Consider the following 14046-nt stretch of genomic DNA (forward strand, 5'->3'; position numbering starts at 1 on the left):
GGCTTGGCCAGCGTGTTGGTAAAACTGTGTTTATTTCTCCCTAATAGGATGACTAAAGCCAAATAAAATCTTCCAGTATTTCATAGAGGTTTCTTTTTCCCCTGACTGTGCCTTTATTTTTATTTTTTTTTAATCCCAGCCTGATTTATTGTTCTCTTCTGGTTGCTATGGCTCTGTAAAATATATATTTTTCTATCATCTGTTTGTAATATTGACCAGTTTCCAGTATAGAGCTGCCCTGGCTCCTCTCTAGTATCCCAGGATTTTAGATTAAAGATGGGGGGGGATTAACTGTGTTTTTGGGCTCCGCAAAGAAGTATAAATCAAATCTAATTTCAGCAGAACCTGTGGTGTAGTGAACCCTGTGCAAACGCTGGAAGTGTGGCTCGCTGCAGTTCCTACAGCAGTGCTGGGCCCGTCCCGTGCCGTAGGTGAGTGGGATCCGAGCGCGCGGGCTGCGTGCCTCGAGCCTGTGAAAGGGGTATGGAAACATGAAGTCACTGGTTCCAATTTAACCCGAGCTTGTCGTGGCCAAGAGCTCTCATCATCTGATAGTTATTCAGTGGTCCATGAGAAATCGGTTGGGTTTTAGCCTGATTCCTCTTCGCCGTTTCCCATAAAGCAAGCTGTTGCGCGAGCACCGGCACACGCCGAGCCCGGTCCTTTACGTCCTCGCGTCCCAGCCCCGCTGCAATAAATCCGCCTCTCCCTGCTGGTGAGCTCACCTCCCCGATATTTCTCATTGCCCCATCTCCTCAGGCGGCCGTGTCACGTCCCCTCAGCTTCCAGCTGGGATCTACGTGCCGGGGCTGGTCCCAACCAGCTGGCTCCTCGTGCGCGGGGCGGGCAGCGGACGTGCCGGGCATGGCAGGCAGCTGCCGAGCTCGTGCTGGGGCCGTGCTCGGTGCCGTGCTGGCTGCCCAGCTCCTGGAGAACCTGCTGGGAGGGAACTGCCAAGCAGCACTCGTGTAAATTGCCTCCCTCCTGGTGGGGATGATGGCAAAGCATGGGTCGTGCATGGACCCGGCTCTTTTCCCTTCTAAACACAAGTAAGAAGCAGCAGTCTGGAGCTGGTGTTTGTTCTTCCCTTCCTGTTGCTCTTGGTGCTCAGGATGCTCAAGGGCAAGCACCCAGGGCAGTGCTGCGTGCACTGAGCCCTTCTTTTGGCAGCCTTCTGGCCTCAGCCTGTGCTGGTAAGCCACGAAAGCTTGGGTTTGTGTCCGAGCTCCTGGAGGAGGAAAGTGAGCGTCATGGCATTTTGTCTTTGAGTGCATGTGAGGTATGGGGCAGCTGGATGCCCATCTGCTTTCCTGACACAGCAGTTCTTCAACAAGTCTTGAGAAGCCTTCTCGCTTCTGGCATTGGTTTGGCATTGGACTTTTTTTCCTCTACTCTACTCTGTTTTTCTTTTTACGTGATGGTTCTGGGTTTGGTGCAGCAGGGCCCATTGAAAACCCTTAGTACAGCTCTTTTTTTCCCCTCTCCAAGAAACTGTAAGCTTCTAGCACCTTTTCCTCTTTATTTTCTTTTAACATCAAGGTGGTTTTGCCATCTAGCAGACTCCAGAGGAGTGTAGCAGCACGGGCTGTCTGTGGCACGCAGCACCCTTGGAGAACCCTTGGAGAGGAACGAGAGGACAGACCCCAGCACCGTGCATCGGTGCTGCTGCCTTCTCTAGGCAAACTTAATGCAGCTCCTTCTCTGCGCACTTTCAGAGCTTAATGTTGTTTGTCTTTTTGTACGTCTGTAATTCCAGGGACCTTTGAAGTTTGGTGCCTTCATTCAGGGAAACGCTCCCAGCCCTGCATGCAGCTGGGTGCCGAGGCACGGAGGGAGGTCGGAGGCTTGCCAGTCGTCAGAGAAAAGCTGCGCGGTGGTCGAGGCTGTGGCTGAGGCTCCCCAGGCTGTGCACTAGCACGCAGCTGGCGGTCTGTCCTTCCTCTGTCAAGGCTGGAGAGGTGCTTTCAGAGCTCGGTACAAAACTGATGGAGGGCAGGGAGCTGTAAAGCAGAGCCCCAGGTGTGGATGCTGCTGAGTGTGTCCCCAGGCAGGTGGTGCGCTCGTCCTGCCCCTGTCCTCGTTCGTCCTGGCAGCATAAATGCAATTCCCTGACCTTAGATTTTTGGCTGATTAAATTTACTCAGCCTCTCTTTCTGTTCAGAGCAGGCAGGGCGCTGCCCCCCGCGATGCTGCAGGCACCCCAGCACATGATCAGCATCCATGGTTGATGTAGCACCTGGTGGGTAGCATCTCCCTGTCCTTTGCTCGAGAGCTGCTAGGATCTCTCTTCTCCTTCAAATTACTTTTGCTGCGCTGACGGAAAAGCCCCAGCAACACTTTAGCCAAGTTGGAAAAACGCTGGGCTCTTTGTCGAGAAGTTGAAAGGAGGGGACCAGCACCTGTGTGACGCTGCCTTTGGCTTTGGCAGCAGTGGTGACGTGAGCCTGGAGAGGGCAGGAGGCTTGCCCAGCTTCCTCCTGAGCTGCTTGGAAAGCATGACGAGGAACCTACAACTTTCTAAGGACACCTGTGCTCTCTTTTGGCTCAGGGGCAGAAAAGTCCATGGCTTATGTTGCCAGTGAGCAAGCTGCGTAACATAAATTAAAGCCTTTTCGTCTCTCCCTCCCTAACCTTGATGGAGTTTGGGCTTTATTCTCTCCTGCAGTCTGTCTGGGCTCACGGAGCAGGCTGGGCAGTTCCCGTGCCTTGTCGTGGAAGTCCCTGTTGTCTCTGGACTTCCAGCCCTCTGCTGAGAACAGACCTGACCCCAAGGGCTAGGTTGACACTAACGCACGGAGAGACTTTGTGCCAGGAGCAGAGGCACAGAAAGTCTTTGTTCCTTAGAAAAGACCTGGCTGAAATAGAAGGGATGCTGTCTTCCCTGGGCTGCTTTGCTGGTTGCAAACCATTTCTAGGCGGTGAGCGAGGGGTCTCGGTGCTGCCTGAAAGAAGCAGCTTGTTTGTAGCCACGATTTCGATAAAGCAGGTTCGGGCGCGGTTTGGGTTGGCTGGCTTTCAGCTGGTGCTGTCCCTTTTAATTCTGTCAGCCCGTGTCCTGTCCCTGCATGGGAGCTGAACTTGGCTCGTTGCTTTTCAGCTCTTCAATACGGTTCTTTCAGCTGGTTTATTTAAAAGAAATACGATAGTCTGTCTTCTGTTTGTGCTCTGCATCAGCCCGCGCGCCCTTACGCTGCTCTCAGATGCCGTGGACGGACAGAGCAGCAGCACGTGTAAATGTGACGCGTGTTGCATTTATAAATGCACAGTCATCACAGCCTGCCTGCTGCACGGGGGCTCCCCCTGGAAGAAGGAGGAAACAAACAGGCGTGGAGACACGGAAAAAGCAGCGACACGTCTCCATGCCAGGCTGCTGCAAGAGCCGGAGCGATGCAGGGACAGCCAGCGGGCTCCGTGCCCTGGGGTGCTGGGTTGCTGGTTCCTGGCAGGTGTTTATCGTGGAATAGATCGGTTATCAGGATGGATCTGGCTTGCTTTCTGCCCCAAGCCTTTTCTCCATCCTCCCCAGAGCATCCCCGCTGCAGGAGGGGACCCGAGGAGCATCTCTGGCTGCTGGGGAAGGGAAGCGGGCAGGGGCTGCACATGGTCAGCCCAGCCCGGACAAAGGCTCCGTGCCCTGTGCCGCGGGAGGAATGCAAGACAAAGGAAAGAGCTCAGGGGAAGGCAGAAACTCCCCCTCCTGCTGGTGTGAGGTCCTCTGGCCTCTTGTTTGTGAGGCTTTGTCCCTCCCGGCCTTTTCTGGGAAGCGGAAGCAGCCGCTCTCCTAGCGAAAGGCTTCGGCACAGAATAGCGCTGCCTCCTCCCATCCAGGAGCTGAAAGCCACAAAACCAGCCTTGTTCTGCAGTCACAGGAGAGCCCTCTCCTTCTGCCTGCCCTCGATTGTTTGGGATGCTCAGAGGAGAGAGTGAAGGTTGCACACGTGCTGAGTAGCCTTGTAAAAAGGACTGGCTTCTCCCTTGAGAGCTGCCAGCCTGTGTTAGATGAAATCTCAGAGCAGACTGAGCTGGAAGTTGGGCTCGCGGTTACACATCCACCTTCTTACTCTTCCCATTGAAGATCTGTGCAGCAAGGAGTGCTCAGGCTGTGCTTGCTGACTATAACCCCCTCTGCCTGCGAGTACGGCAGCAGGCTGAGCTCATTACAGGCCCTCCTCTGACAGCCCTGTGCACAAAGATCCTTCGCAGCCGCCTGCTCAGCCAGGAGGCAGCAAATGGGCACAGCAGGGGAAGCGTTTTGTTCTTGGTGGGGAAGAGAGACTGGGAGAGTGCACTCGGAGGCTGCAGACAGCCCAGAGCCTGTGGAAAGCCGACTCCCCTGCTTGCTTTTAGAGCCAGAGCCTTAAAGGAGTCGTCTCAGCAGGCTTGGGATGGAGTTTCAAAAGGTGCTCCACGAACAGACCGATCGATTTGTGTTCGATCCATGAGTATAGCTCTTGGGCAAACTTGGCGTTTCCCTCGCACCACTGTAAGGAGCTGATAGAGCTCAGCTAATACTTTACACAAATACATTTGAAGACAAAGTTCCTCTGTTTCCTGCCCTTCAGCTTCCTGCTTTTGCCAGAAGTAAAACTAAAGTTTGGCCCATGCAAGCTTTAAATTCCTGAAAACTTAAAAATAACCACTGAGAAATACACTATGGTTTCTCTAACACCTCCCATCCATTTCCATTATGAGTCCCAGAACTAGTGGCAGGGTAACTAGGTAACTTTTCTTAAGAGATTACGGTGTGATACATCCAGAGGTGCTTTGTCCCAGTCCAGCTGCCCTTTCTGTTGAGTAACTTTTGCTTAGAGAGATCCCAGCGCAGTCTCTCCGTCTGCCTCTCAAACTTGGGACATGCAGGCTGCGAAGGCCGAGCATTAAAGCTGTGTTTGACATCCCCGAGTCCTTTCAGAGGAGGATAGTCTCTTAGTTTCCCTTTGAAGTTCCTTGAGAGCTCTTGAATAGAAGTCTCGTAGATATTTAGGGCTGGCAAAGCTGGTGGCAGCACGGCTGGATGGTGGTGGCAGGGTCTGGCTCCGGATAAAACATTTTGTGAGAGGCTGGGCTCCAGGAGGGTGCTGCCACGGTGCCTCTTGGTTGCTCCTCGCTGTCAGGAATTGCTGCAGAAACACTGCAAGGTGTCTGTTTGGAGGTCCATGCCTTGCTGCCATGCCTTTCTCCAGGACTCCTTCCCTCTGGGTGTGTGCTGTGCGGAGAAATCAGCAGGCAGGTGAGGACCGTGGGTGGAAAAGCAACGCCGGAGAGGCACCCTGCCCTCTGCAGAGCAGGTGCTGGGGGTGCCAGCTCCTGCCTCTGCTGCTGCGGGGGGCTGGAAGGAGCAGGGGCAGCACGGAGCTGGAGGAGAGGAAGCAGGGGAGGAGGTGGCTGGCGGAGAGGGCTGGAAGGAGTCAGGGAGAGGACAGGGGGCCCACGGCTCCCGGAGGGTGGGAGCGTGCCCTGGGCACGGGAGTCACTCGCTGGGAGCCTGCGTGAGAAATTCCCCGAGGCTGCAGTAATGGAAACTGCACAGAGGTGGGCAGGGAGAGGGAGCGAGCCAGGCACGCAGATGGGCAAGGGCTGGGAAGAAACATCCTGGGAAACACGGGGGGCAAAGGAGACACAGAGCCACGCCGCCTGTTGCACAACAGCACTTGGGCTAACACAGCGTCACAGAAGGCATCCAGGTGCCTGCATCCTGATACAAAACCCGGTGTTTGTAACTCTGGTGGAGCTGAAATACAACAAGAGGCGATTTCCCCCAGCCCCGTGGCAGCAGGGCTGGAAGGCAGGCAGCTGGGAGCGCTGCATGGCGAGCGAGGAGCCCTCTTTGTTCCTCGGGGGGGTTGGCAGGGGACATCCCATTTCTGGCCCCTTCCTCGGGCTTTCACCCCAGGGGACTTAAAAGATCAAATAAGTTTACGTACACTTACATAAACTGATGGGATTCCTTGGAGAGGATCGTTAATTTTCCAGAGTTAACACACAGTTTTTATTTTCAATGCGCTGATCAATTTTTTAAAAAGATCTGCATCGCTCTTGTGTTTTTTAAACCTCAAACCTCAGAGGTCAAGGAGTCCTTACAGTGCTGATAAGCTGTTTCTCTCCACGCTATTTTATTTTATTTTTTGAAGAACCTTTTGCCTAGGCCCCTTGTTTGTAAAAGCCCAATTTGAATCCCTGCGGTGAGGCCATTGTTTAATTGTACTCCGGGGATTTAATTCTTCCTCGGGCATCTTGTCCGTGCTGCGAGTCTGCTCCTCTTTAGGGAGCCCGGGCTGGGGCACTTCTCCTTTCCCCGGTGGGAGATACAGGACAGCAAATCTGCTTAAGAAAACCACGAGGAAAAAGCTTTAAAAAAAATAAAAAATAAAAATGCATCATGGCTCAGATTCTCCTCTTTCCTCCCATGTTCTTAAAAGGTTCAGCTTGAGCTAAAAGCGAAGTTCGGAGCTGACGCTGCCAGCAGGCCCCACCACTTACATCACCGTTGTTTTCCTCCTTCACCAGTCCGTTTGTGTAGTCCTTTGTAGGTTGGGAAAGGAAGCAGACAGACTGAATTTAGCATTAATTTGATTATCCCTAGATTATCTTAATTTCATGTGTCTGGCAAATGAGTCAGAATAAAGTCTTTTTCTTTATAGCCTGTTTTTTGTTTTTTTTTTTCGTTTAAATTTCCGTCTGGATGAGGAGTTGCCATAACAATATTGCTTTGAGATCTTTAGATAACCTTCGTATTTAGTTTTTGCGTTGGTTTATTATAGCTGCATCCTTGCATGCGTGGTCATAGACGTTAGTAAGCTGATTAGAAATGTATTAAGTGGCTCTGGTGAGAAGTAGAGCTAATAGATTTCCGCGTTGGGCTCTGCGTCTGCCCCTCGTTTCTCTTAATTAATTCTGGCTGTTCAGTCTGCAAAATGGTACTGAAACACAGCACCAAAGCTTACTCGTGACAGATTGCCAGACTACCTTTTTTTTTTTTTTTTTTATAAAACAAAGCCAGACTGAATATTAAAAATGTGTTGGGGAAAATGCACTTCTGTAATAAATTCTGCAGACTGCGCATGTGGTAATAACGGCGCAATAAATTACACGACTCCTGCAACCATCGGACAGGCTGCCTTCAATTTAAGCGTCTGGCTGCATCGCTGTCGTGCTGCTCAGGAGCTCGCAGGGGGCCTCTTAAACATTCCTGCACCCGTAAGTCTGGGGCTCGAAATCCTTCCCTGCCTGCTGGCTCACTCCTGTTTCTCCCTGCTTCCATTTTAGCCCGGATCTGGCGGTCGGACCCAGCCTCCGAGCTCCTGCCCCTCGCAGCAGCAAGTTTTCCAGCCGCCGAGCGCCGCAGATAACGTAGGGCTGGCTCGCCAAAGGGATGCGGTCATCGCCTTCGCCTGCCAGCATCCCCGCTGCCATGCGCTGTCCCGAATTTCAGATGGGTTTTTTCAGCCCGAGCTCGCAGGGTCGGGATCCAGGTAGCCCCTGCTGTCACAGGGGGGCACGCAGGGTGGTTTCTTTCAGCAGCATCGCATTCATCTCGGAATAAAGTGACCGTGTAACGATGGGCTGGCTTTCTGCAGAGACAGGAGGAACACAGAAACTTGCTTTTGAAGGGTGTGAGCGCAGCAGAGCAGCCATTTTCCCCAAAGTGAGCATGTTTAGTAGTTAACGTACTTGGGGGCTTCTCCCCCTCTGCTCGGTGTCAGCTCAGAACCACCACGGATTTATCAAACTCATTGGTTTAGAGGGAAAAACGCCTCCTCTAAAGGTTTTAGCTGGTGTGAAGGAGGAGGTGTCTCAGAAGTGACACAGAAGAAAGGTCAGGTTACAAACCGATTTCCCTAAATTGAAAATCTATCTAAAGAAGTGTTGGCATGACCCGGTCTCAAGGAGAAGTTTTCTGGCTTTTGCTGGAATCAGGCTGGTGTGATCTTAACTTGGAGACTGTGCCAGGCCATGCATGGGCAGGAGGGATGCTTTGAGTTGTCTCCTTGCTGGTGGAACAGCATCTGCACTGTCTTTTCCCCCATACTGTTCCCTATACACATGCAAGAGAAGATATTTAACTCGCAGGTTTAAAAAAGAAATGGAAAATGCAGCGGGAAACGGGTTGTGTCTCTCTCTAGAGCTCGCTAACACCTCTCGAGCATGGATTGCATGCGCCACGCTGTTTATAAAACATCTTGAGGCCAAGAATATGACTTGAATTTATTTCTCTAGGCATTAGCTATATTTAGTCAAATTAAAGGCGAGGGGAATGCGCTCCAAGAAAATACATGAGCAACGTTACACGAAGAAAATTTACTAGTCCACAGTGGAACGGTTGCCTCTGAGTTATTTCCCCAGCTCTCGTTATTGAGCAGTTGGATAGTAAAGTTAGGAGAGATTGCACAGCTGAATTATGGCCATTGCTGCACGAAGGAGCCTCACCTGCTTTATGTGGGCTGTAAAAGAAAATGGATAATGACATTTTAAAGACTTCAAAATATGGGAGGCTTAACAGAGAAGTCTGGTGTAGCTGCGTTATGGATGCTGCTTTTGCATAATGGAGCGATGCAAGAGCCGGTCTAGGGGAAATTTAGAGACTTCTCAGTGCTGTGGAGCTAGAGGGAGCTTCAGATTTGCTGTTATAAATTATGAAATGAAATAATAAGTTTGCAATGAAATGCTGTAACGATTTCCGTGTTCAGTTCTTATGAAATCGATACCTCCCTATGAAGCATTTCAGTTCTGTGGAATCAGCGTTCCCTAACAGCACGGAATAGTTCAGGAGGTTTTGTTAAAACGCACACTTGCAGGAAAAAAAAAAACAAAGTCTGGGCTTCATGAGACCAGATCGTGCTGCTGTGTTGGTGTAAGTCCTGGAAATTCAACGTGGCAGCAGCAAATGCCACCGTAGTCCTGGCATTTGTTGCCCACAGGCTGATCGTTGCCCTCGTTGAATGGTAGAGGAGATGCTTTCCCATGGTTTTTCACAGCTCTCACTGAAAGCTCTCTTACCCCTTCCTGGATTCTGGGCCCAAATGCGTTTTGTCTCATTAATACAGCACGAAGCCTTGTGTCCTATCTGTTGTGCTCGCTCTTTGTACAGAAAAACTTGAATCCCTCCTCGGAACTGATAAGAAACTGCCTCAGCACGGTCATCTGCACAGCGTTTCAGCAGATCAAAAGGGCTGTCGGAGCAGGGCTTGGTGGGAGTGGAAAAAGTTGGGTCAGTGGAGCTGGGAGCGGGCTTGGATAAAGCTGAGCCTGTTCCCAAATCTCCCAGGGCAGGGGAGAGCATCGGGGGTGTGATGGGATCACTGCAGAAGCAGCTTTGGTGCTGTGGCTGTAAACCTGCAGGCTTCCTAAACCAAGACAATTTGCAAAGGAGCATTCTGCGTTTATTAGGAAGGAGAGGCGGGTTTTGTCCTAGCACTAGGACATCTTTTGTTTTTACATGAAACATTTATTTCATGTGTGCATTAATGCCTATTTTCACATCTGTATTTTCAGTATTTCAGGTAGAAGTCGTTTCCAGTCATGACTGTAGGTTTCTCATTCAATAAATGCAGTAGACTTCAAAACACGTGCAGAAGGTATGGCTGTAAACCCATATTGGTGTCACTGTAGGTCCTGGTTCACAGCAGCACACAGAAACGAGCTGGGAGATGGCAGGCTGTTTCTCCGGTTATTTCTGCATGGTATGGCAGAAATGGGGATGCTTTTTGGGGAACCACCGCATCTTCCTGAAGTGAGTTGCTCCTCGTAAGGTGTTTGTGCTTCTGCTGTACCTGAGATGAGCACACACCTCCTGTGCCGACTCATCTCTTGTTGTTATGGAAATAAATATCTGTGTGTAGGAAAAATTAGCACATTGTATATGTGCAGATGAAGGGAAGTTTTCACATTGCTGACAGCACTGCAAATAATAGGAAGGGACAAAAACCGCAGGAGGTTTTTCCTGTCCATCTGTGCAGTGATGTCTGCGAGGATCTATCTGGCTGATCCACGCTCCAATTCAATAACATTCACGAAAACCACAGCTGAGATGTAAATCCAAATTTACGAAAACTTCAGCATCTTTTGGTTAAAACATTGTTTGGAGCTTAAAGATTTCGACAGTCTCATTTTACAAATTGGGTGCAAGAGGTGGGAAGGGAGGGTGCACATCCCCGTTTCCAGCAGGAGGCGAGTGCAAGTGGTCATCTCCTGCTTTGTTCCTGTAGCTCCTCGCTTTCTGTGCCTCCAGGTCCTGCAGTTCAGGCTCTCCTCCGTCCTCCAGCGGTCTCTGTACAGGAGCTGATCTTACATTCTGCACGGCTTACAATGCAGCAAGCACAGAGCTGAGTTTTGGGCTGTAATTCTGAACTTTTTGCACTCTTACAACTTTTAATTGGGCTGCGGGTTATTGGCAGAATGTGGTTTTGTGGTTTTTCTTTTTTTTTTTTGATTGAATTGAGTAGTCAGTGTGAATTTTTTGCTGTTCGGCCGCATGTGAGAGAGAGAGGGAGATTTTCTAAGTGTTCAGTGTTCGCCTGGACATAAACAGGTGGATTTCCAGCAGAGACATTTGCATTTGAAAACCTGCTCTAAACGGGCTGGGATTTCCCAGGAGAAGCAGCAGCAGCAGTGAAACGCAGCGATCGATCAGCATAGAATTGGGTGAGCATTTGATGGGCAAAATGTTGTGGTATAGAGACAGGGCCCAAGAATACGTTCTTTGTGGTTTTGTTTCATTCCTGAAAACTGTGACTGAGAGGCTTTTATCATTTAAAAAATAAAATTAATCAGCCACGTTTTGCCTAACCTGGAAAACATCAGCGAGATCCTTTGCAACTGTGCCGGTTTTGTCTGTTTGTTTAATCCCATTTTGATATAAGGAAAACTTTGCAATCATATTTCTCATTTCTGTCTGCTTACACGTCCCAACTTTAAACGTGAAGTAATGCTCCGAGCCACTCCTTTCAGCCGCAGAGCTGGAAGCGTGTAATTTATTGTACAGAAAGATAAACTCCTTTCTTTCTTTCAAGCGGCTCACATTTGCTGTTTTCTTTCTTTCTTAGCTAAGCAAAGCACTCCCTGACTTATCTCAACACTTCAGTCCCGTGCCTCGTTTTGCAGGCCGAGTTCCTCCTGGTGTTTTATTTAATTTTTAAAGTTTATATTAACTCTTAATCTGTTGAGCTGTCCCAGAAATCCGTCTGCAAAGCCGTAGAGCGTGAAAAGCCCAAATAAACGCCAATGGGGACACCTGGTGGAGGAGCTGGGAGTTGCCTGCGACACCCTGAATTAACCCCCTGGCCGTGGCAGCGTGAGTTTGCTCCCTGCTGGGGTGTTTTGGGGCACAGCAGCTGCAAGGTGCCTCTCCTCTGCTCACCTGCAGCATCCTGCACCGCTGCAAGGCAGGGGAGGATCTGCAGCAGGCAGCACTCCTGAACTGGACCTGCTCCACATCACGGGAGGTACTCCAGTGTCTTCAGACAGCAATGCGAGGAATTGCTGATGTTTTTCGGCCCACAGCAGAAGTCTTGGTCATCCTTCAGTGGGAAAGGCTTGCCTTTACCCCTGGCACAGCTGGGAGAGGCCAGCCTGGCTTCATAAATAAAATGTAAGGAGGAAGCATGAGCCTGTAGGTGGTTTTAGAAACATGCAGGCAATACTCGGATCATTCCTGGGGTGCTACACCTATGTGAGAGGGCATAATGTGGCTTCCAAGCTGCTGATTTCTCTGTACAGTGAAAAAACTATCCAGGGGGACGCTGCAAGACCCCCGTTCGAGGCAGTTGGCTGGGCAGCACGCTTGCACATGCCCTTCTCCAACTGTGTGCAGCTGCACCATGCTTTAACTGCAGGGAAAATGGTCGTGGCTGGTGGTTTTACTCCTAGTTCCTCCAGAGAGCAGGCATTAGCCTCTCCTCGTCGGAGGCAGCAACATATGCAGGGGTTCTGCTGTGCCTTTGGCTTGAACCAGCTGTAGGACATGGGATTATCTAGTTTTTATATTTCTGAGGAGGAAAAGAAAGGAATTCTTACAGTTGTGAAGAGGGGAAAATAATTTCTGGCCCTTTGTTTTGATGCAGACTCTTCTGACATGGAGTGAAATTTACAGCCTACTGGTTTTCTCATTGTTTGGGAAAGAAGGAACATATTAATTATAACGCTGCACCAGAGCTGCCAGACAATTAGAAGAGAAAGTGTCTTTGACTTGGACTGTCACAAGTTGGGCAGCAGACTGTGCTTTATTAGGTGTAGCAGGGCGTTATTTGTGTCTAATTCACATTTCAGAATCTGTTCGCTGTGGCAAGTTGGCATTGCAAACCAAGTAAGAATCGCATCCTGTATGGCCCTCTGACTGTCTGTACCCTCTCACAAAATGAGACAAACAGTAAATTAGAGAGAGACTCATTTTATTTATTTGCTGGCATTTAATATATAAACTTAATTTATAACCTCTTTTTTTTTTTTTTTTTTTTTTTTTTGCTTGTAAGCCAGGTGGCTCAGGGAGATTCCTTTCCTGGTTCAGGTGCTTCAGCTGACTTGGGGATGCAGCAGAGCCGGCTGGAGGCAGTCACTGTGAACAGCATCCAGGGACAGTCCTGCTCCTCAGCAGGAATATTCCAGCAGAATTTAGGGACTAAACATTCCTTGTTTCTCTTCCTCACAGAAAACACCTTCTGCAGCGGTGACCATGTGTCGTGGCACAGCCCTTTGGACAACAGTGAATCCAGAATCCAGCACATGTTACTGACAGAAGACCCTCAGATGCAGCCAGTGCAGACTCCTTTTGGGGTCGTTACTTTCCTACAGGTATGACACCCAGCAGTGCTGGCTCCATCACTTCCTGGGCGTGGAATGCAGCTAACACTGCATTTTATTTAGCTTTGATAAGTCAGATGCTTATTCACTTGTCTTCCACCTTGCTTCCGTGTTTGATTACTATGAATCTCACCTTTGAGGTGTTACCCTGGAGGTGTTCAGTAAGGATTTTACTGGGATTGAGTAATGGCACACTCAGTTCTCAGGATAGAGGCCTATCTTATGAAGAAAAGGTTTACACCCTGAAACACACCTGGAGTTGAGTATTTACCTTACTGCTCTGAAACTTCAAACACAAATGGAGGGAAAAAAGCTGAGAGAAACACTTAAATAATAATAATACAGGGCTAAATTCACATTAATGTTTTGGCAGTATCAGTGGATGATCCATTGGTTTCAGTTCTAGAAGAGATGTTTTTAGTAGGACTGGCAAATTATTGTAGTTATTTAATGGCCAAACTGTAGCCTGCCACATAGAAATAAGGATTCTTTAGAGGCTATGTGGGTTTGCCTGTACTGATCTGTTTAAGAAAGGTTCAGGTTTGCTTTGCAAATGAAACAACCCTTGTGTATTAACACTGCTGCTCAGTGAGGGGAGCTTCCTTGGCCAAACAGGTTTGCTGGCTGTCCCAGGTTCCATTTTCTCAGTGGTGTCCAAGCTTCTCTCGGACAAGGGCTGCTTTGAACTTTTAAAAAATTACATGTGGACTTACTAACGTTAGCAAAAGAGTTGACATAGCAGAGTTGACGCCAACTGCTGATTTTTCCTTGCTCTTTGGAGAAGCTTCAGCCACGTGGGAGAATGCAAGTGTCTGTATTTTACAGTTTAAGCTTCTGTTTGTTTCCATTTGTGCTCAGCTGTAGTTGCAGTGCATAAAGGGAAGCTCCATTATCACAGACCTGCACAAGGCAACTGCTGAGCGAGGGCAAAGGCTTTCCTGAACCTTCCAATTTGCCCAAAAGTCTGTGTTGTATCAACAAGAAAGAGACGGGTGTGGGGTTAATCAGTACAAGGTGAATTGTAGGGTCTGGAAGCAGAAGTAGAGACTCAGGCGAAGCAGGGTGATTGCTGGCTGACTCCCCAGTTAGTGTTGCATTAGTCTGCATCCCTTCTCTAGTGCCCAGCTGGTCAGGATCAAAGGGCAGTCAGCTTGTTGCATCCTGAGGCTGTTGGCCTCCAATCTTCTGCAGCACGTTGGGTTGACTTGTTTTTCCCCTTTGTTTGTTTGATGCTCGTTGTTATGGATTCAG

At 49.5% G+C, this 14046-nt stretch overlaps 1 protein-coding gene across 3 annotated transcripts in view; it reads left to right on the forward strand.

The window, feature by feature from the left end:
- The window catches only part of SUFU (SUFU negative regulator of hedgehog signaling), an 86936-nt gene that overhangs the window by 30845 nt on the left and 42045 nt on the right, over positions 1–14046 (forward strand). For all 3 annotated transcript variants that reach the window (XR_014618644.1, XM_084290647.1, XM_084290648.1), the window contains exon 4: positions 12644–12786. Coding sequence is in view for 2 of the 3 variants with exons in the window: in XM_084290647.1 (XP_084146773.1) it covers positions 12644–12786 (143 nt within the window). In the remaining variant the exon portion in view is untranslated. The remainder of the gene's footprint in view (positions 1–12643; positions 12787–14046) is intronic.

The sequence above is a fragment of the Netta rufina genome, assembly GCF_964035555.1.
Source record: "Netta rufina genome assembly, chromosome: 7".
NCBI lineage: Eukaryota > Metazoa > Chordata > Aves > Anseriformes > Anatidae > Netta > Netta rufina.